Source organism: Medicago truncatula, chromosome 7 (genome assembly GCF_003473485.1).
Source record: "Medicago truncatula cultivar Jemalong A17 chromosome 7, MtrunA17r5.0-ANR, whole genome shotgun sequence".
In the NCBI taxonomy this organism is placed as follows: domain Eukaryota; kingdom Viridiplantae; phylum Streptophyta; class Magnoliopsida; order Fabales; family Fabaceae; genus Medicago; species Medicago truncatula.
Window position 1 is genome coordinate 50017588 of NC_053048.1, and position 25425 is coordinate 50043012.

Below are 25425 nucleotides of genomic sequence, written 5' to 3' on the forward strand. Positions count from 1 at the left end.
TATGTGTGGTGTAGTGGGTGGTCACTCACCCATTCTGACCGTGCTTAGCGCCACCAATGTACGGAAATTGGACAATCACATTTTAGGCTGTGTTTAGTAACACTAAAAAGTTACTTTATAGTTTGTTGGACTAGCTTATAAGCTCGTTGGATGAAAACGTGATGTGTTTGGTAACAAGCTTTTCTCACGAGCTTATAGATTTTTTTGAAAAGCTAATTCAAGTAGCTTTTTACCATATAGCTGATAACTTTTTACATTTTCTTCCAATAATAACCTTATTAATTTATTTTTATTACTTTTTTACCCTTCTGTAAACAAAGCAACCTCCCACTCACTCACCGCTCACTCACGTTTTGTTTTCCTTCTCTGATACTATTTCATTGTTTCATCCACTATCATATCACTCCTTGCTAAGAATTGAAGAACCATGTTCAGAGACTTTTTACCAGACACAACAATTGATTAAGGTAAAAACTTTCATATTTGTGTTTTTTCTTTATCACGTTATAAATTCTTAAAATTGTTTGAAGGTTTTCACTTTTTTTTTCATTAAGTTTTCAATTGAGTTAATTGGAAAAGAATTGGGTTTCTTCCTCAAAAATTCAGAAACAAGAACTAGAAGAAAATATGTTATTGATGGTAGTTTTTTTATTTGTGATAAATGTTTTGATTTATATATATTTGTTGTGTTTTTAAAACAAGTGACATACCTTACCAGTTACCAGCAACTAATGAAAATATGAGGAAGTTGTTTACACACAAGTGTGTGTGTGTGTGGGTGGTTGAATTGAATGTGTTAAGCTTGAAAGCAGAAGGTTACGAGTTCTGTTGTTTTTTTAGCAATATAAGGTGACATTGCCATTGCTTGATTAAATGAGATGTAGAGGAAAACTATTTATCACAAATTATTTTTGTTATAGGAAATTGATCCATTAGTTTGTTTTGATAAAGTTATAAGATGGCATCAAATGGTGAAAATATGGACGGAGGAATGACTTTTAAATGGACCGAAAATGACCATGAAAATATTTTTTTGAGCTCTGTATCAAGTTCATTAGGAAGAACGGCCGTGTATCATTTAGATGGAAGGAGATTAATCAAGAGTTTGAATCTATCATTAAGCGGAAATGTGTGGACAAAACTTTGAAAAATAAGTATGATTATATGAAGAAGGATTGGCGATTGTGGAAATTTTTGAAGTTTGGAGAAACTGGCTTAGGATGGGATCCTCTTACAGGAAAGCTTAGTTGTTCAGATGAGTGGTGGGATAGAAAGATTAAGGTTAGTTTCTTTCATATGTTCATACAATTAAGTTAGAATAAAAAAATGTGGGTAAGATCTCTACTTTAATGTTTCAATATTCCCCTTTTGTAGGAGAAACCCGAGGCTAAAAAGTTTCGTAATAAGTCAATAGATCCTTCACTTGAGGAATTATAGAATCAACTATTTGAAGACAGTTATGCAGATGGGACAGAGAATGTGGCACCCTCTATGGATCCTAATTCTGTTCGACCTGTGAAACATTTGATTGTGAATGTTGAGGATGAAGATGATGAAAGTGGCGGAGAAGATATGAATCATTATGAGAGTGGAAAGGATGTTTATGCTGAATATAATCGTTATGATCCTCGTATCAAGGACTTATTAAATAATGATAGTGCATTTTGGCCTGATTTTATGGAAGGGAGTAGCGGCCAAGTGCCTACCCAAGGTGTTAGAGCTACCCAAGTATCTAGTCAAGGTGATGAAGCTACCCAAGTACCTGCCAGACGTGTTGAAGTTAACCAAGTACTTAGCCAAGGAAATGGTACAAAAAAAACTGCATTTACTCCAAAGGTGGCTAAGAAAATCGTCAAGGAAAAGCGGAAAGGAAGACAATCAGGAGGGGCAACAAAATTAAGCAATCAAATAGATGCCTTAATATCAAACACTAGCACTGCAGTGGAGCTATTGAATTCTGATGACAGTTCGGGTAAACATGATAACGCTAACTCAACTGTTGCAGCTGCAATCACAGTTATTAATAGGATGGTTGTTGAAAACAATCTAGAAAAAGGGAGTGCTTTGTGGTGTTTTGCACCTACTCTGATTGAGAATGAAGTGAGACGGGACATTTTTATGAACATTGAGGATGATGATGGAAGGAAATCTTGGTTGATGTATATGCAGGCTAATCAGAAGTGATTTCAATTAGTGTATTTTTAGTGGATATGTAATATTTAAAACTTCTATGAGCATCATATGTTTGAATTATGAGATGGGAACTATGTGTTTCCTTTTTTTTTTTTAATCATGAGATAGAAATTATTTATTTTTTATTTCTGAATGATTGTTTTTATATGGTTATGGATGTTTTATATCGTTCTTTTACTAGTAGGTAATCATGGATGCCGAACGAAAGAAAAAAAGAAAAAGGCATGCACTTTTTTGGAGTGTGACATCTTGTGCAATAGGTGCAATAGCTACATATTACTATAAATATATTTTCAAAAAACCATGCAGGAGAAAATTGGGTGCCAGAGATACTAAATGGGCATCCTGTTCGATGTTTAAATGCCTTTAGAATGGAGCAAAACTTATTTAACCAATTATGTGAAGACCTACAATCCAAATATGGATTGAAGGCAAGTAAAAGAATGTCAGTGCATCAAAAAGTGGCGATATTTTTATATATACTTGCAAGGGGTGCCTCTAATAGGGATGCTAGAGAGCGATTTCAACATTCTGGCGAGACTATTAGTAGAGCATTTCACGAAGTTTTGGAAGCCATTAGTGGTAGGAGCAAGGGATATATGGGACTTGCACGTGATGTTATAAAACCAAAGGATCCAACTTTTCAATTTGTGCCACCACAAATTGCTGATGATGAGCAATACATGCCCTATTTCAAGGTAAATACTAAAATATAAATAGTTTTTTTTTCATCTCAAAATGAGCAGCTGATTTAACTTGTTATCATAGGATTGTATTGGATGTATTGACGGGACCCATATCCCTGCATGTATTCCGGAGGCAGATCAAATGCGTTATAGAGGAAGAAAAGGAATCCCTACCTTCAATGTCATGGCCAGTTGTGATTTTGATATGTGTTTCACATTTATATCAGTTGGATGGAGGGATCAGCACATCACACACGTGTTTTCCTTCATGCAATCAACACACCAGCATTAAACTTTCCAAAGCCACCACAAGGTATTGTTATTTTAATGATTTTTTGTGATTAGTTTTTTTTATTATAGCTAGCAGAGTCTAATTTTTGTTTTCTTTCTTTAATAGGTCGTTATTATTTAGTTGATAAAGGATATCCAAATCAAGAAGGATATTTGGTTCCTTACCCTAAGGTAAGGTATCATCAGTCTCAATTTGAAAATGAGCTCCCAACCAATGCTCAAGAAGCCTTTAATCGTTCACATTCATCTCTTCGAAGTTGTATTGAAAGATCTTTTGGAGTGTTGAAAAAAAGATGGAAGATACTTGGCCAAATGCTAAAGTATAGCGTAGAGACCCAAATTGATGTTATAATTGCTGCATTTGCATTACATAATTATATTCGGATGAACTCACATGATGACTTACTCTTTACTATGGTCGAGCATAATCCAAATTACAGGGGTGATGAAGAACTTCCAGATGTTTATGATGCTGATACAAGCAATGAAATTCCAGAGGATAGATCAACTACGATGAAAGAGACTTGTAACAATATAGCCAAGTTAATATGGAAATGATAGCAATAGGCATGTTTTTAATATTATTATGTCATATGTATTTAAAGGATCTTTTTTTTTCTTCTAAGTTATTTGGCAAGTTTGATTTATGGTGTCTGGTCGTAATACATTTTATTAATTAAAATTGAGCCTTGAATCTTGTTCAATAATTCGTTTGATCCATGATGTTGATTTTAATGTTGTGTACGTTAATTAAGGTTTTGTGTGTCTCTCTTCGTTGGATTTCCTCGTGCTCTTTCTGCTACTGTAACAGAAGAGAATGTATGTGTTGCTCTATGATTCTGATACAATATTTACTAGAGTTATAAAAGCCTTCAAAATGGGGAGCTGACAGTAGCTCTATGGGATGGTTTGATGTTGTTGCGGCTGCTTGGTGCTGTTTGCAGCAGGCGTTTTGCTTCATGTGTTTTGGTTCATTTGGGACCACGCTGCTATTTGTTTTTTTTTTTTTTTCCTGTCTGTAGGCTTTGTTTTTGGAGTTTTCATTGTATTAGGTGATGACAACAGCTCCTGGTGTTTTTGTGGTGTGCCTTTCGGTTTGGCTGTGTTATGCCAGACTTGTTTTTGGCCTCTTGATGTATTTTTCAATTGGTACCAGTCCAATTCTCTACCTATTATTTCAAAGCTATATGAGTCAGTGAAAAACACAATGATCGATGGGAGAAGTCTGCAGAACTTGGGTGTGAAGCAAAGGAGTGGATCATTAGTTGCGACATCGTATAGAAATACTAGTGTGAATGAGTTGATTACTAGTTCAAGTTTTGTGAAGCTAACAAATATGGATGAAGAGAAATGGAATTAGTTTCTTTAGAATTTTCAAAGGTTATTGGTCCTAGCTTCTGTTAATTGCAAAGAAAGGAATGTGAGAAAGAGGGAGAGACAAAGACTTGGAACATCATACCAGTTTTAGAGGCATTATACATGAATATTGTGTGAAACAATAAAGTTTTAGAGGCTTGTGCAATGTGTCACACGGTATACCTTGAATTATATATACATATATAGTTGGTAAATGAGAGGGTGAGTGTTGAATAATTGAGGTTACATGCCATAATAAAAGTGTGTATAGTAGTGCATACCAATGTTTTAAGGAGATTTAAATGATACTTTATGTGGAATGGGGAAGGTAGAGTACTGCACTTGTTTTGTTCCTGTCATGACAGTTTCTTGGTTTTGGCATGTTTGTTTTCTTTGGTATTCTATTAGTAGCCATTTTATTTGGAATGGGGAAGGTAGAGTATTGTCATGTTAGGGGTGTACTTGGTACAGTGGTGTGTATAGTGGCTTCCTGAGAAGGGACCAAAGACAATACTTGATTTTCATAGGTTTTGATGAATATTCATTTTCAAAGGTTTTTTTTTTTTTGACATAATTGATTTTTTCTTTTAATTAAATAGTCATGTACTTTTAGGTCATTTTATATTTATAACAGCTAATTTTACCAAACACACTATTTTTAATAAGCAAGCTTTTCAGCTATAAGCTATCAGCTAGCTTATCAGCTATCAGCTAGCTTATGACTTCTTTTTACCAAATAGAGTCTTTGTATTTGCTAGTTATAACATAATTGAGGCTTATCTGAGCCTTTAGCTTTGCAGTTGTAACCGCAAAAGTATTGAGGAAGAAACAAATATATAAGGAAAAAAAGAAGATTGAAGGTTGAATTTTTTTTTCTTACAAGAAATGTTGAATATGTTAAAGCACGAAGGTAGTTAGAAATTACAAAATAATTTCAGTCATTTTTAGTTCTTAAGGCGTTTGGAGGAATTAGGAATTTTTCTTCATGATGAAAGTAATTTCATTTGTGTTGCTGGATGAATATTGTTACCGTGAAAAGTTTTATGCTGAACAATATTGATCAACCATACTTGTGTATATTTTGTAAGCAAGAATGATAAACTTAGACCTATTAACAATACTGGTTTTGTCTTTTCTTATTCTCTCTTGGTGGCTTGGTGCATTACTTTTTTTTTTCTTTACACTTTTCGATGCGTTACTTTGAGAATAGTCGTTTTAGGGGTAGGATTTTCTCCAAATCAAACAATTGAAAAAAATCAAGTCACATGTAAATTGACAAAATTTGACTAGTCTTTATAAAGAAAGATATCTTTCATTTTACGGGTTAATTTTGTAAAGATGAGATAAATTTGATATAAAAAATCTATAATCATATCAAATCCTATCAATTTGATCCATCTACAATTTATACTAACACACCAAATCCACAATAATAATAATAATAATAATAAGCATGATGAGTTTATTTGAAAAAATAAAGTTACATAAAGAAGACCTGACTAGAGTTAGACAATCCTCGATTTATAAGTCACACGTGTCATCTTATTAGTCGATTTATAAGGTTGAATTAAATTCAATATCAAAATCTTAAGACACCAATAGATAGGACAATAATTGGCCTTCCACGAATTAAAAAAGAGAAATAGGAATTGTTTCTCATTTTGACAGCTTACTCATAAGGCTCGTCCCAAAACATAGAAGAAAAGTCAAATGAAATAGTTTACTAATTACTAATATACTTCCCACTAAAATTTGTCCTTAAAGAAAAATATTCACTATCCAGATGAATGTTTCCAAGCATTATGACTAAACTTTGATTTTCAAGCACCGCACGAGAATTGTTAAAAAATTAAAGTTTTTTTACTACCTAAATTCAAGAATTGTTAAAAAATTCAAGAATTTTTTTACTACCTAAATTCAAGCATTATGACTATCCAGATGAATGATTCCATTGATTATGAGAATGGTCAACTAGCTTAACTTTTTAAAAATTATTGTTGACACATTTGAGAAGGCTGAAAAACACATGTAAAATACTAAAATGCTCTTCGATAATTAACTGCCGATGATATACTGTCAGTGGTGCTTATCGAATGCTTGCATCAGGGGCGCCCACCACTATGCATGTTCCAACGACTTTACTTTGGAGGAAGGACGTTCTACTAAAGGTCTCCGTCTTTGCTTGGCGTCTTTTTCGAAACAGGTTGCTGTCGCGTCATTTTTCGGAGATCAAGGCTATTTGATTAACTTTTGACTCACTAATTATTTCACGACTGAACATTTAATTTTTTTAGGAAAATGGGAAAAAAGTTCAAACTACCCCATTGAAAAGATTTTCGGTTCGGGGGTTAGTTACATAAAGGGAAAATATTAGCACCCTTTATGTTTGTAGTATTCTACGGGAACCTCTTGGTTTCATTTACTTTTTGTGCTATAAACTTGATTGTTTTTGAAAAGAAGTTAATGTGATGATTAAAAGAAAAAGAAAGTGAGACCTAATCTATCTACATTTTTTATGATTTGGAAGGACGAATGTCCTTTGCCAACGTATCCGTGAGGATCAAAACCTCGTAGTTCGGGGTAGAAATTGACGTTTGATTGGTTTTGTGTTTTTTATTAGTTTTTGAAAATGTTTTAAAATAAAAAGGCAAGTGGCAAATAAGATTTGGTTTGTACTATTTTTTTAATTTAAAAGAAAATGGACTCACGGTATGATTAAATTGATTGAAAGTTTGATTAAGAAAAATAAAATAAAAAAGGATCACTTGATTTTGGAATCAAGGTTTATTATGATAATTTGCATGTTTTTGTTGTTTTTGTAATATTAAATGAAAATTAAACCAACGGAGGAATAAAAATAAAAGCGCGTGGATTTTTGTAGTGACGTTGGATCACCACAAAATTCCTAATCTAATTTTTTTGCATTTTTTGATATAAGACGGTAAAGAAATAAAAGGACACACACACACACACTTTTCTCATTTATATTTACATAGGACCTAAATACATTCTAATTGCTGGAAAATAAATAACAATAATTAAAATGCTAAATAGAAATAAAATAAAATGCAAAAATGCTGAAAAGAAATAAAATGCAAGAAAATAAAAGAAAGAGACAACCGAAGGGACAAAATTCTGAAAGGACTTTTTCGAAGGGACAAAAAAAGAGGGAGAAGAAAAGAATAACTCGTCAACACAAGCTAAATAGGGAGAAGAGAGAAAAAGTTCTTTGACAACTCAAGAGAACTTTTGGTGTTGTCAAAGAACTTTTGGTGTGTGAAATTATGTGGAATGAGGGCTCTATTTATAGGTGAGGAGGTTGATGAAAAATGAAAAATTGGTTTAATGGAAATGAGGACAATATGGTGAATTTTGAAAAAGGAATGTTAAAGTTGACACTTGACTTGAATTTTTTTTTAGACATTGGACATTTTATTTTTGGACCTATTGACACTTTGTTTTTTTTTTACACTAATTAATTAAAAAAGAAATAAATAAAATAAAAACAAATTAAAATAAATTATGTAAAGTAAAATAAAATTAAAAGATGGAAAATAAAAGGTAAGATAAAACTAAAAGACTAAGAAAATAAAAAAAAGATAAAAAAGTGAGAAGAGGGGTCGGAATCGGTACAAAGATGAGGTATTTTAAAATACCTTTCTGCCGAATTTTTTTCGAAAAGCCAAAGAATATTTTGGGTCAGAGGGTGTATGAATGTAGGTTCTTAGGTAAAAAATTGGGGTATGACAGTTGCCCTCCAAGACAAACTTGTTCCGTAGAGGCATTATTCCATTCGAGGCTTAGCTGTGTGTTTCTGGATGTGGCCAACAAGAATCAGAGACTCACTTATTTTTGTGTTGTCATTTTTTTGGCCAGTTATGGCAGTTGGTTAGAAACTGACTATGTGTTTATTCAACAGATCCATCTAATATTGTGGATTATTTCTATCAATTTGGTACTTCATCCGGTTGTGGTAAATCTCGATGTTCTCTATTGCATCTGATTTGGTTTGCTTGTTCGTGGGTGTTATGGAAGGAAAGATATGACAGGTTGTAACACAATACCAAAAAATCGGCGATGCATATATTGGAGAATGTTAAACTCCTTTCCTTCTCGAAGTTTAAAGCTAAATTTGTAAACTTTTATTATAGCTTTCATAATTGGTGCCAAAACTCGTTCTTATGTGCGGGTATTGGCTAGTTTATTTTGCTCTTTGTTGCACTGTTGTTGTATTTTTCAGATGTCTTAGGTGGTATATCTTGTGCCGTCAAGATAGTCTGTTGTTTCATGTTAATATATCATTTTGATTTCTTAAAAAAAAAAATGGGGAAAAAGAAAAGGACGTATTTAATTCGTTTTCATGTTTACACATAACGTATTTACAATTATTTAATTTTTTCCTTAAAAGCAAATTATTTAATTTTTAGGCTTAATACATCATTTGGTCCCTTAACTTATTTTTGGTTTTCAATTTGGTCCCCTAACTATTAAGTGTCTCAATTTGGTCCCCTAAGTCTTATGCCGTTTGCTATTTTGGTCATCTCCGTTAGTATTTTACAAAATTTGTTAACTCATTTTCACATGTCATTTAAGATTGGTGATCAACAGTTGAATTTAAGAAGCACACATAGCATACCGTGGACTCTGAACATAGGATAACTTCTATTACCATCTTCATAAAAAAATCCAGTTTTTTTTTTTTACGTCCAATTTTTTTCCTTACAAAAATTCATCATTTCAACTTCATAAAAAATCATATAATCAAATCCTTAAATCTGGAATAAACACCACCACCATCATGTAACTCACAATCAAACTCATTTATCAAATTCATGAAAATCTTTAGAAACATTTTCCTTCTTCATCGAACTCTGCACATAAAGCAACACAAGAAACAATTCAAATCACCACAAGCAACACAACAAAACAACATCACAACAATCATCAAATTAAAACTCATATAACAAATCTCATCTTCATCAACACAAAGCCAAAAAACCCTTAATTTTAATCTGTTTTTTAGGAGAGTTATGAGAAGAAGAATGGAGGTCATCAAATCAATATGATGATGCTTTTGGGTTTTCTAGGTTTCAGGGAAGGAAAATGGGTTCTATGAAAAGGGAAGATAGGTTCAATGAAGAATAATGGAAGAAGGCTTCATAAGGGTCGATTGAAGAATGAGAAAAGGGTTTAAATTTGACATACATATTGAGATGGTATTGATCAAAAACGTTTTTGAGTGATACCCATTTGAGAATACATGGTTATGAACGCGTTTACCTTCTCTAACAGCTTTATGTGCCAAACAACACTTGATGATGATGGGTTCCTGATGAGTATATGGTTCAATTGAGAAAAGGGTTAGTGAGGTTTGTGAGTTTGTGAGGTTAGGTTCAATTCAATGTCAAGAATGCTTTAGATTTTTTTTATTTGGGAACAACAATTTCTTCATCACCATCATATCTTTTAGGGGTGTTTGGTGTCTGCTATTGCTGGATTTTTCTATTGATGTTTTTTTTTTCTTCCTGGGTATGAAGTATGGAGATCAAGAGAGAAGAGTGTGAAGATTGTTGGTACACTTCAATTATCACATGTTGTAAGTCCATGGTATGTCATGTGTGTTTTGTAAATCCAGCCGTTGATCAACAATTTTAAATGACACGCGGAAATGAGTTAACAGATTTTGCAAAATACTAACGGAGAGAACTAAAATAGTAAACGACATAAGACTTATGGGACCAAATTGAGACACTTTATAGTTAGAGGACCAAATTGAAAATCAAAAATAAGTTGAAGGACCAAATGATATATTAAGCCTAATTTTTTAATAGTATGAAGTACTTCTCTGTCCCATAATAAGTGAGTCATTTGCAAAATAAAATAAAAATTGTCTTAAAAAATTGACTCATTTCAATACAATATTAATTACTTCTTTCCAATAATAACTCTAATTAATATTATTTTCACCACTCTCAATTCAATATATTCTAATTTAAATTTATGATAAAGAAAAATGCACAAATACTTGACAAAGACACTCAAAACTATTTTTCCCTCTCTTTCACTTATACGTTTTTTTCTTAACATGTGTGAAATGAGCAAAAAAAACTCACTTATAATGGGAAGGAGTGAGTACTTAACTACTACATTCATCCCTAATTATAAGACTTTGTTGAGAATTTTTCTATCTCTTTTTATAAGACCCCTTTGTTATTTCAACTATATTAATTACTTCTTTACCTAAATACCCCTAATTATTATACAAATTTTTCTTTAATAAGCAATAATTATTTAATAAGCAATAATTATCATGTTGAAAACTTAAACTAACTTTCTCTTAAAGTATAAATTGTAAAAACAGTAGTGATTACAAATATCTTTAATACAAATATCAACTTTCTTAATTCTTGCAATTTTGGCAAAATGATCTTATATTCAGAAACGGAGGTAGTAGCACTCAATTTTTTTTAATCAACTCCTTAATTATTTTTTTTGAATTTGTGGTCTTACTGATAACTCTTTAGTAGATCACCATGTTTATTTGGGTTCATGAATTAAATTTTTAACGTTGGCCGTTTAAAAAAATCAATGACAATTCTAATAGAAAAAAAAGCATAATAACAAACTGGATCTATATGTTGTAATGCTGTTCTGCAAGGCAACAATTCTTATAAAAAGATGTAAACGAAGCATTTTTTTAATTAATAAGTAAACTGGAAATCGAAGGCCATTTGGAACCTTATCTTATCTAGTATGTAGTATGAAAGATAAACCATAATTGACAAATCTTCTACTTAAAAAAGCACAATGGACACATCTTTGTCTATTACTAGGAGAAGAAGTGTTGGTTAAAATATCATCAAATATTTGGCATTTGAATATTATTTATTTTTGAAGAACACTTGTTTTGCGAAATAACATCCAAGTGTTCGTATATGAGTGTGGATTGGTGGATTACATAGTTGAGTTCAACTGCAGGACCTTGAAAGTTAAGAAAAATCGAAATAATTATATTGCGATCAAAAGAAGATGCAAACATGGACTATAAAGAAAAATCGAAATAATTTTACTAGTTCGGTCGGCGAGTTAAGAAAAATCGAAATAATTTTACTAGTTCGGTCGGCGAGTTAAGAAAAATCGAAATAATTTTAAACTTAGTGTCTAGGCTTTGAACCTTGAAAGTTAGTATGTGGACTATAAAGAAGATGTAAACATGCTTTTAAACTGCATGCATTAGATCAAAATATGAAAACCGCTGTTGGTGCGATCTTAATTGTTGTTGCAACTTCAAAATCCTTTGTATTGTGGCTGCAATTGCAAATTAAACCACGAGTGAATAGTTAAATTTATCCTTGAATTTGTATGAATCAGACAAAAACGTCCCTCAATTTATCGAAATAGCTATTTTGTCCCTGAATTTAACAAATGTCCATCAAAATGGAAGGAAGAAAGTTCAACCAGATTTGCACAAATCATCAAAGAATATTTAAGAAACTTTTTTCTAAAGAACATACATCATGAAATAAAAAAATCTAAATACTAAATTGCATAACATTTTTTGCAATCAATCAATTTCGTCCTTGGAAATTTTGGTCACTATCGGCCAAATTAGTCCCTACTTATGTGACATCTGACATGACAATCCATGAGAGAGGTCAACGGCCACGTCATCACCGTTAACACCCTAAATGGACGAAGGAACTAGTTTGATTGACATATGACAAATTCGGGGACAAAATAGCCATTTCGATAAATTGAGGGACGTTTTTATCTGATTCGTGCAAATTCAAGGACAAATTTAACTATTCACTCTTTAAACCACTTGCATCTTAATATCAACTTCTAGAAATAGAAAATTATTTGAACATGATTTCAATCCAGGCATTATGGAAAAATGCTCATTCCTTAAACCAAAAAAAAAAAAAAAAAAAAAGTTCATTACAACCTAGTAGAATGTCAGCTTGTGATTTTAGTTGTTTTTGTGGTCCCTTTGTTTTGGGTAAATTCTTTGTCCTTTGTTGTACTCTCCAATCTTTATCTGGAAGTCCCAGCTTTCATTGCTACTACTTTTATTTTCAAATAGGTCTGAGCACCTCTTCTTATACTCATTTCTCTATTCATAATGTATATGTGATTTGCCATAAAAATAAAAAAAAATAAAATAAAATAAAAACCTCTAGTAGAATTAGCATTTCTATATCACAAGAATATCAATCTTGAAATAACATTAAAGTGCACTTGTTAAGTAATAAAGAGTCATTAAGTTCAATAAACTTATGAATGAAGTACTGTTCTTGAAAATTATTTGGTATGATATTTGAGGGTTAAAGTACACAATATAAACCTTTATACAGAGCTGAAAACTGGATGAAGCATCAAAAGTAGTTATATTCGTGGCCGAGGCATGAGGGTCATTAGGTGTAACGATTTGGTTTGGTTCACAGTCATAAAATGTTCAAAGTGATCAAATTTATATCAATTCGGTTTGGTTTTCAATATTTTTCAGAAAATTGAACTAAACTAAAATGAGAATATACGCAATTCAATTCTTATTTGAGCACACACATTATATATGCAATTGAAAATATTATCTTCACTACATTATAAACTTTAGCAGCTTCTACCTAGTTACGAGAAAAAAATCCTACCTGATTGCACAAATTTTGCACCTTTCTAAAATCTCCACTTGGAGGATGTTAGAACATTACAACAATGGACAGCAGCTGATCATAAACGACATCCAGCATTGGCTTGTTTAATGTTAACATTAAATGTCCCTATAAGTTGGCTCAATCTACTATTACCAACAGAGTCTCAAAATGGTATGCAGGAGCACTTTGTTGGCAGCATTACTCTTGGCCAAATTAAAAGGAGGAGGCTCATTAAGGTTAATAAATGGTGATGGTGGTAGTGATTGGGGTTTTTGTGGTCTCTAGTGGAGGAGAAAGATAAGTGGAAAAGGGTCCAATGACATGACATGTGTCAAAGTAGTTGTGCTCACAGGGCGCCTCTCTGCTAATGGCTTAACAGGCTAATTGGGTGCTGAGGATGGGGTTGGGACCACAGTGTGTTCATCAAGGTTGGTTACAACATGTGGATACAAACTCGTATTTGACCACATAAAGGTCCCTCTTGTTTTGTCCTCTGCTTCCTACTACCATTTGTGTGTCTGCTGATTTTGTTTTGTTCACGTTAGTACCTTTCTCTTCCTCCCTTGTCTCATGTCCAATGTTTTCTGTCAATGATGTTGGTCCAAGCAATGACGCTGGTGGTTCTTCTACTAGTGTTGGTTTCAGCATTCCCATTTGATCCTGCGTTAAGTGCTTTTCATCAGGACCAAAAAAAAATCCAGTATTGATTTTCATCAGTCTTCAACATTTATTCGCATAGATGGATGAGAATATAAAGTAAAATACTGTAACAAAGTACTTGTTCAAAAATAAATACTATAACAAATTAGTAATATCAAAATGGGAATTTTTATAATTCTGTTCATACCAATCATAAAATCATTATTTTGCAATGAAAACGCTCAATCCTATGACCTCTCAATAGAATATTTCAAAGCAATCATCAGCATCATTATTTTATTGTATTCTGATGAATGTAGGTAGCATAATTATTTTGCATTGAAAAAATTCAATCAATAAGCAGCTCAATAAAATAAAGAGTTTATATATGTTACCTCCATGCCATTCAATGCCAAAGAAATTTCTTTTAGCTGTTCTTCAATTTTAGCCTTTTTATGAACCAGCTCCAAATAAATATCCTGAAATATAACAGATAGAATAATTATTAAAAACTACTGTTGTCTATATGACATGTGACCTCCCAAATTCCCAGTTTTTACTATTCATGTTAATTGTTAGCAATGAGCTGGGACTACTATGCTTCCCCTCACCTGCTTAGAAACCTGGGAAAAATTCAAATTTGACATAGCCAATGCTTTTCTATTTGATTTTAGCTCCCTCATTTCACTGTTTGCAGATCAAGAAAAGTATGTGATAAATCAAAATCAATAGAATAACCAATAACACCAGTCATTCAATCATAAAATGGAAAATGAAACTGGCAATACCGTTTCAACTTAATTATTTCCTCCTTTATGATCTCTCTGAGTTCATTACTAGTAACATATTCTGGTGCAATGCTGTCTCCAGGCTTCCAGCCAGGGGGAGGAGTCCAGTAGGGGTCTTGACCCAATTCCTTTCTAAGATCAGCAAGATCAGCACTCTCTAACCAGTATTCCATTGAACCTTCGGCATTGTGTTTCCGTCTGAATCTATCAACTCCTCCTGGTGCCACTTTTCCAGCCATGTGTTTCAACAAATGATCAAGTAAACCTGTGTCACCAATATACTTTCTTGCTTCTGATCTAAGCTCTTGCCTCATTATTGAGTTTCCATACACAGCTCCTTTTTCCTTCATAACCTTCAACATGTTCTCCTCTGCTAACTTATACCTTCAAATGTACAAGGTAACATATATAAGTATATAACATCAAATTAATAACTAAACTAACTAACACCTATATATCAAAGCAAGTGGAAAACTGAACTGTGTATTGAAAAAAGGTTACATCTATGAATACAAATAACCATTTACCTCTCAGCAGCCCATCTATAAATCCCTAGTTTTGGCTTGTTTCTGCTATAAACCACGAGTTCCTGCTTCTTGGTGTCATTCACTGCTTTCTTAGATTTTTTGGCTCCGCTGCTACTACTCACACCTTGTTGATTTTTGTTGCATTGACGAGTTGTCCTCTGTACCTCAAACTGAGCTACCTTGACAGCTTCTTCCATTTTGTTCTTTCTCTTCTTCACATTAGTCCCATCTCTGGCCTTAAAATGGAAAGGTTTTTCCTTCTGAAGTGGAGGTAAAGGTTCAACCTTTTGCTCCTCATGACGCCCCAAGAACCGAACTTGTTGGCGTTGGCCCCACTGCACCATACCAGTGAATTTGATCTCAGACCAACATGAACCCTGCTTGGGAACCAAACTAGTAGCAGCATCATTGATAACTGGGCTCATAGGAGGAGAGACCCAAAAACTCCATGAGTTTCCTTTCTCAGCAAATTCGTTAGCTGAGATGCTTCTACAGAGTGTTTCTGGCTTTCCAAAGCATTGATCTTTAAAGTGAGTGCTAAGAGATTTGAGGCTTGGATACCTTAGAGATACTTCCTGCTCCCATTTGTCAGTGACCTACAAGATTTCAACATCTAGTAAATGAAACCCAACAAAGATGACATTTTCAGAACTTCAATTCATAAAATGTTTTTATTTGTTACAATTCATAAAGCGTTTGAAAATAAAAGAGAGCTTTTCATGTAATATTTAAAATGAACATATAGTATTTATAAGAGTACAAGCTCGTAATTACAAGCTAATCTCAACTATTAACTAAGCTAAACAAAGTAAATTTTACATCAAGTAATCTCACTAATAAGAGCTTTTCTCTAATAAGAACTTTTGGTGTAATATTTATAATCAAATGAAAAAGAGTGAGAGCTTTTTTATATTACCATTACAAGGTTCACACATTTGATTTGAACTGGGCAATTTGGTGGAAGATAGGAATGATTAATTTGGTAAAATCGACCCACTTCAAAGTCCACAGGAGTCCCTGGAATATTTGTTGAAGTTTTTTATAGCAAAAAGTGACACTTGGTCAGAAATGTGGAAACAACTTAGGGTAAGGACAAAATAACTAACAAATACAAACAGTTGTAATTATAGTACATCTAATTATTACCATATAATGAAAGTCAACATTTATTAGCAAAAGAAAATTGGAAAATATGAGAGATGACTGTGCAAAAAGGATACAAAATGGTCATTTCAGAGATATTACCTAAGATAGAGGTGGGTTCCGGGAAGAGCAAGACAGGTTTGTCCAAAGCAGAGATTATTTTGCTTTTCCCCTTGTTGACGTGGACATGGTCCTCTTCTTCCTGGTATAGTAGAATAAAAGGGACACAAATTATTCAAATCCCAATAAAATCATCATAGTACTTGATATTGTTACTGAAAATGACTGAAATTTTAATTTATACAATACCCTTTATCATATAGTACTTCTATGTTATGAATTAATAATATTAATATTATTTCTGACAGATGACTCAAATTTAAATTTAAACAAACCCCCTTCATCATATATTTTTACTCTAAACAAACACCCTTCATCATTTATTAGGGACCATTTTAAATTATTGAATATATATGTAAAGACCTATTTGAAGTGGTGTTATAAAAAGTTAGGGGCTAATTTAATAATTTATTTGAATTTGAAATAATAACATTAACCACATGTTAATTAATAGTATTTCATTTTATCAATTATTTTATTTAATCAATCAATCATATCATCACACGTCTAATATATTTAATAAAAAAATGTCATACAAATATACAATGAATAAAAAGATAAATACTGTCATTAAGTTAGCAATATTTGTTATTCACTTTTTCAACTATTCACTTTTTTGTGCAATGAATATGAACAAACAAATCCATGAGAGAGAGAAATCACACACCAAATCTTCAGCACCACCACTGATAGCAGAAACCAAAAGGACAAAACACTTCATCACAAAAATTTTAGCAAACAACACTCACCCACAAGGTGAGGTTTAGTATGGGAAAGAAAAGTTCTTTCTCATGATGGGAAAGTTTAATAATAGCCATTGATTTAATATTTTTTTATATGGATGGCTCAGATCTGTTACTTGGTAATGGTTTGAAACTTTTTGTTGGCTATTGGGTAACAAAAAAGCTGACCCCACCAAACTATTAAAAAACAATTATACATTTGTTTTATTTTAATAGACACATGAAACCCCAACTAAACCTTCCTTCTTCTTCTTCTTCTTCCAGAAACATGCTAATAGTCCCTCTAAACCCCATCAACACAATCAGAATCACCATCACAATAACCTTCTTTTAAAATTCAGGGGAAAAACAAATGGGGGTTTAGAGAATTCATGTGTTGGGGTTTTAAATTTAACCATGTTAGTGTCTCTAAAAAACTCTTCTCTTAGATCCTATGTTCTCTTTGTCGCCACCCCAAAACGTTTTCAAATTAAAGCATTGTTCTTAACATAACCATTTTTTTACATCAATTACTGCATTATTTTTCCAGAAATTTTATGATTCTTTCAGCAAAAAATTGTAACTCTTTCACTATTACTAGATGAAAAGAACATGGAGGGGTTGCTATTTTGTACACCAGGAAACCAATTATATGAAAATAGTTCTTCAAGAGTAGAATGTATTTAAAAATTCAATTGAAATGTTTAATGAAATTTCCAGAATCAAAATAAGAAAAAAATTCAATAAAAAAAAAAATTCAATTGAAAATAACTCTTTAGATATGGGTAAAACCCATTTCCAAACACAATGGTGTTTAATTTTCTTCGATTAATAACGTTGGAAGATGATGAAAAAGTGGTTTGTTGTTTTTGCAAAAAGCTGAAATCTGAAATGGATTTTAATGTTTCAGATTAAATACTAAAGGTACTTTGTCCTGTTGTTAGAAGGATGGGGAGGGGTTAAACTGAGTTTTTTTTTGTTTTTGATATAGCCGGTCAAAACTGACATACAATTTGGGACAAATATTTTTTTTAAAATGACATACAATTTGGGACGAAGGGAGTAACAAGTATCCTTCATTTTTTTTTTATTGAAAACAAGTGAGTGTAATTAATGAATGTGACGAAAAAATGAATGAAGTATAATTTTCTTAATAAATTGATGAAATGAAAACAAAAATTTCAATCAATACATTCACATATATAGTACTAAAAGGTTTTGAATCCAAAAATGGAGCAGAATCAAGTTCAAGAACAAACACTGAACCAAAGAAATAATTCCACATTTGTGCAACTCTGAAAAGAAAGAAAGAAAAAAAAAACACAAACTGCACAAGCATAGATGGAGCAGAATCAAGTTCAAGAACAAACACTGAACCAAAGAAATAAGAAAAAAAAACACAAACTGCACAAGCATAAATGGAGCAGAATCAAGTTCAAGAACAAACACTGAACCAAAGAAATAATTCCACATTTGTGCAACTCTGAAAAGAAAGAAAGAAAAAAAAAACACAAACTGCACAAGCATAAATGCTTCTGAAATAATAAAATCAATGATGGAAAATGAAGATGAAAATTGAGATATTAGCGAAAACTTCACACTCACTTTGATTTAGTTTAATGAAGAAAAAGAAGCACAAACTTCACACATTATGAAGATGGATAAAAGTTGAAAGAATAAATAGTTGAGAATGTTGTTTTTTTTAGAGAGAATTTTGTTGTGCGTGTTTGATAAAAAAGATCAAGTGAATAAATATTAGTGGAAGACGAAAACTTGACCAAAATAACCAAATTTATTCATTTTTTGTTGACCGAAAGCGACCGGAATTTGTTAGTATTATGTACGGACGGAATTATTCGCTGCATGCATATCTGACTGTTATTATTAGGAAAAAGATACATAGACCACCATTTGTGTACCCACTTTGTACCACTGCTGATGTGGCAGGGGTAGATTGCTAATTTCATATGCTAGGGGTAGTTTGGTAGTTTTTACTCACAACCACACAATTTTTTTCTCTTCCTCTCCTCTGTGCTCACCAGATCGCTCCTCTTCCTCCTCTCTCTGTGTTCTCACCCTTTGCGTCATGTTCTGTCGTAGTGAGTTTTGATGACGGCGAAAACAACGGTTGTGGTTAGCTCGGCAACAGGACTGGTGGAGATGGTGAGATCTGAAGGTAAAACGACGGTGGTGGGGTGAGATCTGAGGTTAAAGACGGTGGCGGCGTTATTGTGAGGTGTTGTGAACGGCGACGGGGAAGAGAAAAAGGATGAAGGAGTTGAGAACAGCGGTGGTGAAAATGGGAACAGCGGTGGTGATTTGGATCCGTTTTCTTTTTCCGACACGGTTGCGGTTTTGAGGGTGAGGACGGTGGTTGTATTGGGTTCTGGGTTCTCTCTGCAGGGTCGCCGTTTATGGGCGCATTTTGAGGGTAACGACGGTGGTGACGTTTGTGGTGACGGTGGCAGTGGCGAGTGAGTGCGGTCGGAAGTGGTGGTCGGTGGAGGAGAGGATGGAGGAAGAGAAAGGACTGTTTTACTTTTTTTTTTTTTTTTTTTATTTTTATAAATTCACACAGTAAAATGAGGCCACATGTCGCATTTTGGTGTGGAGGTTAATGTGTGTATGCCAAGTATGGGTGTACACCTATAAGAGCTCTATTATTATGATTCTCTTCACGCTGACAATTACGCATATGTCCCTTGTTAGAATGATGGGGGAGTGAGAAACATGTTAATATCATAGTTTTCTCAGACTCATAGTATTATGTAAACGGGATTTTAATTGGTGCGTGAAATTCACGACGACATATATGTTAACATTTAAACCAATATACATGTAGTACTTTATTTCTGATTTATTTTAGGGATAATTTGTAGACTACATTGAATGCTTGAAGTTGTGGCTTGGTCAGGTCCGAGAAGTCCATGATACTAAACATACACTAAATTGTTCGATACATGTCACATTAACTTGTTAAGTGTATGTTTGGTTTTGCACCAACAAAAAGTTGGTTGAACGTGAAATGATCACTACTACAGAAATGATTTTTTATATCAGTTGGAAATGAGTTTTCACATCAGTTTGTAACCGATGTAAGGTGATATGATGTGGTAAGTCCACATCCTTTCACATCAGGTTGCGATTGATGTGAAATCTTGAATTTCTACATCAGGTCCGCTTCCACTGTTGTAATAGACGGACTTTGAAATAAAAACATTTGGTGGTTTACTAGAATTTGCTGAAGAACAACCTATGATGGTTCTTGTTAAAAAATTTCAACGTTAGTAGGCGGCCACGACAAATTGAATATTAACAGTTGCACTTTCTTCAACAAGAAGTTAGGAGATTTGGTTAGGACTTTTGGTGATAAGTCGTCTAAGATTTTGTGGTGACAATCATCTAAGACTGGTTGTGATAAGGCTAGTCGTCCTGAATTTCTTCCTACAGGATTAAGAGTAAGTTTTAATATTTTTGATTTAGTTTTATAGTTCATTTTTCCAATGGCCATGTTTTAAGGATTGATGCCTATTTTGTTTTTTGCTACAATAGTCAAAAAGTTTGTTTTCCTTATATTTTGTATAATGAAAAGAGGTAAAACAACTTTTGAAGTAGCTTAGGATTGAGATGGGACACATCAACTTTGATTTTGCATATATGTATGAAATTTATTTTATGTTTGAAATTTCTTTTGTTGAGATTAATCTTATTAAATTAGTAGTAAATTAGTGGAGCAATTAATAATTGTTATTTCTATTTGGATCAGTGATCCGATTTCGATTGTTTGTAATGCTGGTAGATACTTTTTTAGGTTGCACCTCTTCCTGTTAGTTTGCACTATGTGAATTTTCATTATGGTGGTTAAGCTGGTGCAAATGGAAATTGCATGTTTGAATTGATTTTTTTATTTTTTTGAACATCATCAGGTCTAAAATTCGATCAATTTTTGATCAAGTAGGTAGATTGGTAATAAAATCTTATATTAGGGGAAAATACGAAAAATATCTATAACTAACATGCATTAAGAATGCATGTGGATTTCCCTCACTAATTTGTGCATATAATTCTTCTAAGTTTGAAGGCCGACGGAAGGTTGAAATAATTATATTTAAGAACCAATAATTTCTACATTTAGAGGCATTATCTTTGGTTATTCACCAGAAAGCCTAAGAAACAAAACTTATACTATGTCAACAAATTTCCATGTAGAGAATTACACAATATGAACCAATTTTTCTACGTGGACAAGTAGAATTCAAACTCAGTAGGATGACAAATATTTGAATTTACCACAGTTCCTACATTAACAAATTAGTTATGTTTCATTAGAGATGTATTTGAGAGTGTTCCAAATAGAATTATTGCATAGAATTTTTTTAATTTGAGTCGCGTATCCTACATGGTTTTTTCCCAGTTGCTTTCTGAAATGAGAGTAAGAGCTCTCTGTAGTAACATAGAATGTTATGATCCAAATTAGCATGTTGATGAATGATTGAAGGTAAAGAATGTAAATTCTGATGTTTGAAGATGCGTTGCTTAATTATCTGATCATCATGCCACTATAAATGATACCGCGACGAGGATCGTTCCAACATTTGAAAGAATCTTTAATATGTTCCTCGTGAGGAGGCTGATCACTTACCAGTCCTGCATACTTTGTCACTTCTGGCCAGTCTTGGGAGGCTACAACCTGAATAACAATAGTCTGAATCGATCAAACACAGGGTGAGCTGTTTATGAGTTCAGACGAGTGTTACACATCTTGAATGATCCTTTTTACAATTTCATTATGAAAAATATTTGGTATACGTTCGTATGAAAGAAAGAGATAAGAAACATTGATGTGATAAATGTGATATATTAGCAATATGATAAAAATAAAAGAGGAAACACAATCAGACACCTATATTGATACATTGGGTTTTGAATATTGGTTTACCGTATTGTGTGAAAATATTCGTTTAATTGTCCGCTTTGCGATTTGTATACCGTATACATTTGAATGTCCAAGAATCACCAAAGTTAATTTTAAAAGAAAATAGCTCTAATCTTAATCATTTTAAGAAATAGAAGTGTATAAAATGCTCAATTCCCCCAAATACATTTTAAGTTAAAGGAATCTATCTCTTAGAAAAAAGTTAAATGAAATTATATGTCAAATGTGTTTGTGACCCAAAAATGAGTTTTTAAGTGAGTATTCAACTAACTAGACAATATCTTATATCAAATTTGGTTAAATTTATGATATAGATAAATGTATATGTTTATTTTTAAGGGAGATAAACTTATATTATTTTAAGGGAGATAAATGTATATTTTGATGCCCGGAAAACGAATTGCTAAGTTAGAATTCACTAAAATAAAAATCATTAATTCGATTGTCATATAAGTTTCTCAATTGTTAACATCATCAAAATTTAGCATCAAATGTACGGCGAGCAAAAAGTCTGACACTTTGTTTAGAAGTCATAACTCAACTGATAAAATGTCAAATTTGTTCGGTCAGACGCTATGGTCGGATTTAAACCCCAACACCTCCACTTATGTGTGTGAATTTATAATGGTATTGACATTTCAACTATCTAAAAAAATAGCTTGACACTTTAAAAACTAAGGGCATAGTAAAAGTTCTAAATTTAAAAAATAGAAATAAACATGTGATATGAAGCTAAATAATGCACTGATATCATATGTCCAACTTGATAATTAAACAAGGACATCTCAACAAAATATGTGATATGAACATCAACTTAAAAAGAAATGCACCGATATTGTATATAGACCTACTCGTATTAATATATTGTTTTTTAAAGGAATAATATACTGTTAGATTTATATTAAAAGACTCGCTCATTTTCCATACAAGTAATGATATAATGATATTTTAGTGGTTGTGTACTTGGAGAAGAATAGGAGAGATAAGGAAAGGAGAGGTAAAAATACAAAATGGTGAGAGGAAAAAAGAGGAGAGCAAAATTTCTTCTTGACCCAATTTAAAGTAAAATAAAAATAAAAAAAATGAAACTTCTATCCAAAAGTAGAAGGATTTGGAGGTATCCCTTTTTCTTATCTTGCTGTCTTTATTTCGTTTATTGTTTCCTTTTATTTTTTTTAAAGGATTGTTTAGATTCTATTTAAATAGAATTTTATTTAATGTGACACTTAAATATTATAATATTTTTTTAGGGAACTTAAATATTAAATCATTTAAAAAATCTACTTGAATTAGTTTGAAAGTGTTAACTTCAAATCTTAAAGTCTGTTCCGGTCAAAATTTCATTTTCATATTTGATTCTCGTTACTCGTTAGTCTCAATTTTAATGAACAAATTATCTTTCTTAAAAAAAATTATAATCCATCAGAAGCTAATTTATCATTTCTCCTCATTAAAGTTTTGGTTGAATAAGGAAAAAACAACACATATTTTAAATTCATCTTTTTCTCATACCTTTTTTGACTTCATCTCATCATCTACTCCTTTAAAATTTCTATCTTCTACGTAATAATTAGCCTTAGGCCCTGTTTGGATAAACAACTTATATAAATGCTTATAGCATTAGGGCTTACATCATAAGCTCTTATACTTGATAAGTTATATATGTTTGGATATGTACACTAAAAAGTACTTCCATAAATTGAAGTGTTTGGATGCGACATTACATAAGCAATTATCGAAATTTTAAATATTTTTTATTTAACAAAAAAATCAGAGAATCGAACCACAATTATCAAGATTTTTTTTGATAAAATTAATCAAGATGTAAAAAACAATATTATAATATATTAATTATAATTATATATATAGTATAATCAATATTCGTCCTTCAAAAAAATATTAAGTTAAGTTTGTTTTTCTTATCCAGTTTCATTTTGTTACGTAAGATAAAAATAATAAAAATATTCCTTCAATTTTTTTTTAATTACGTGTGTTACTTTAGTAAGATAAGTATATACAATTTTGTTACTCATGCACCGCCAAAGATAACTAACATTATAATTAAAATATATGTTTTGAAAAAGTGGATCCAGAGAGAATCGAAGGAGGTTACATAAATTCATAAGCTCCTTGTTAAGTCGGAGAGTAAGCTGAAAATTTAGACCGAAATATGCCATAAGCAGCTTATGAAACTATAATAAGTTATTTTTATTTATTTACCCAAACATCTTTAAAAAGACTTATTGAAGTAGATAAGTCCACATAAACTTAAAATAAGCCAATCCAAATGGGGCCTTAGTGAATTAGGTGGCTGTGTTGGGGTTTTATGGGAGCAGGTGCGGCACTGGATAGGTTGTGTTGGGGTTGACTCCAACACTACTATGGCTTCTGACATCTTGGGTGATTTGGAATGAGCGAAATATTCGTTTGTTTAAAAATGTGATTACCGAGGTTCCTAGGTTACTTGATAAAATTAAGTTGTTATCTTTAGCGTGGCTGAAGGTTAAAAATGCCACTTTTGTTTTTGGAACTCAGATGTGGTAATCAAGTCCTATGGTTTGTTTGGGCTTTGACTAATCACCGGATGTTGTTTTCCCTTGACTTTGTTACTGTGTGTTCTCTTTGTTTTGTTGTTAGTGGTCTTTTGGCACACCTTATGCTAAGAGATTGCTATCGTTTATGGTAATATAATTTTATTTTGGTTTGTTAAAAAAAAATTAGGTGGCTGTGTTAATTTGTTTCTTATAACAAAAATGAAGGACGACTGAATATTACGGGAAAAATTGCACATATGAAACGCGTGAAATTAAAATATCAGGAGCTTGTTCGTGGAAACTTCCAAGTTCCTAAGACATTGACTATTTGTATGCTTTCATTTTATATTTTAAGCTTCTAGCATTTTAAGTCATTGACTTGACTTTTGTAGATGCTTACCTTAATTTTATTTTTTCCCGACTTTGTATACTTTGACCTTTTAAGCGTTATAGTATCTATCCCTCAAAAAAAAAAAAAAGTATCTAAAAATAATAAAGTTAGAATATGATGTTGATGGTTTTTGATATAAATTTTTAGACATGGATAATGTAAAACTTTAGTACACACTCCTCTAATCAAATCACCTTATTATGTCATTTTTTAAGTTAGTTCTTAAAATTTCTTTACAAAAATTAAGCTAAATGATGTGATTCAACCGAATATATGTGTGAAATTAATTAAAGGTGAACGTAATTGTCCCCAGAATGTTTGGTTGGTATGTACATATCATCTAATTATGCAATGTCATATTTTATATTTTTGTTTTAAATTATTTGATTTTGTTTTGTCAATCGGGTACTCAACAAAACTTTAAAGGTGTGTTTGGATCAGAAAAGAA

The 25425-nt window shown here is 32.2% G+C and overlaps 2 protein-coding genes across 6 annotated transcripts; one reads left to right on the forward strand and one right to left on the reverse strand.

Annotated features, from left to right (window-relative positions):
• The first annotated feature begins 315 nt into the window (after positions 1 to 315).
• LOC25499461 (uncharacterized) lies at positions 316 to 2290 on the forward strand. Of its 4 annotated transcripts, none has more exons than XM_024769763.2 (3): positions 316 to 467; positions 921 to 1281; positions 1375 to 2290. In XM_024769763.2, the coding sequence occupies exon 3, from the start codon at positions 1492 to 1494 to the stop codon at positions 2182 to 2184; it is 693 nt and encodes a 230-aa protein (XP_024625531.1). In that variant the 5' UTR covers positions 316 to 467; positions 921 to 1281; positions 1375 to 1491; the 3' UTR covers positions 2185 to 2290. The 4 variants fall into 4 exon arrangements, with proteins under 4 accessions (XP_024625531.1, XP_039683189.1, XP_024625533.1 ...); XM_024769765.2 differs by having other exon boundaries at positions 326 to 467; positions 952 to 1281; XM_039827255.1 differs by lacking the exon at positions 921 to 1281 and having other exon boundaries at positions 325 to 467.
• Positions 2291 to 13065: 10775 nt separating this feature from the next.
• On the reverse strand, positions 13066 to 17098 carry LOC25499463 (protein DYAD). Of its 2 annotated transcripts, XM_024770262.2 has the most exons (8): positions 17060 to 17098; positions 16377 to 16476; positions 16048 to 16148; positions 15132 to 15727; positions 14605 to 14988; positions 14428 to 14503; positions 14212 to 14295; positions 13066 to 13837 (listed from the first exon to the last, which is right to left on the reverse strand). In XM_024770262.2, the coding sequence occupies exons 3-8, from the start codon at positions 16048 to 16050 to the stop codon at positions 13601 to 13603; spliced, it is 1380 nt and encodes a 459-aa protein (XP_024626030.1). In that variant the 5' UTR covers positions 16051 to 16148; positions 16377 to 16476; positions 17060 to 17098; the 3' UTR covers positions 13066 to 13600. The 2 variants fall into 2 exon arrangements, with proteins under 2 accessions (XP_024626030.1, XP_039683397.1); XM_039827463.1 differs by lacking the exon at positions 16048 to 16148.
• Between the last annotated feature and the right edge of the window lie 8327 nt (positions 17099 to 25425).

What these genes read in the sequence shown, in the direction of transcription:
- LOC25499463 (XM_024770262.2), bottom strand. An exon ending in TATAGATGGGCTGCTGAGAG is followed by an intron (nt 14,989 to 15,131) that starts GTAAATGGTTAT and finishes GTACATTTGAAG; the next exon opens with GTATAAGTTAGCAGAGGAGA. An exon ending in TGGCATTGAATGGCATGGAG is followed by an intron (nt 13,838 to 14,211) that starts GTAACATATATA and finishes CACTTAACGCAG; the next exon opens with GATCAAATGGGAATGCTGAA.
- LOC25499461 (XM_024769763.2), top strand. Translation starts at nt 1,492, where the DNA reads ATGGATCCTAATTCTGTTCGACCTGTGAAACATTTGATTGTGAATGTT.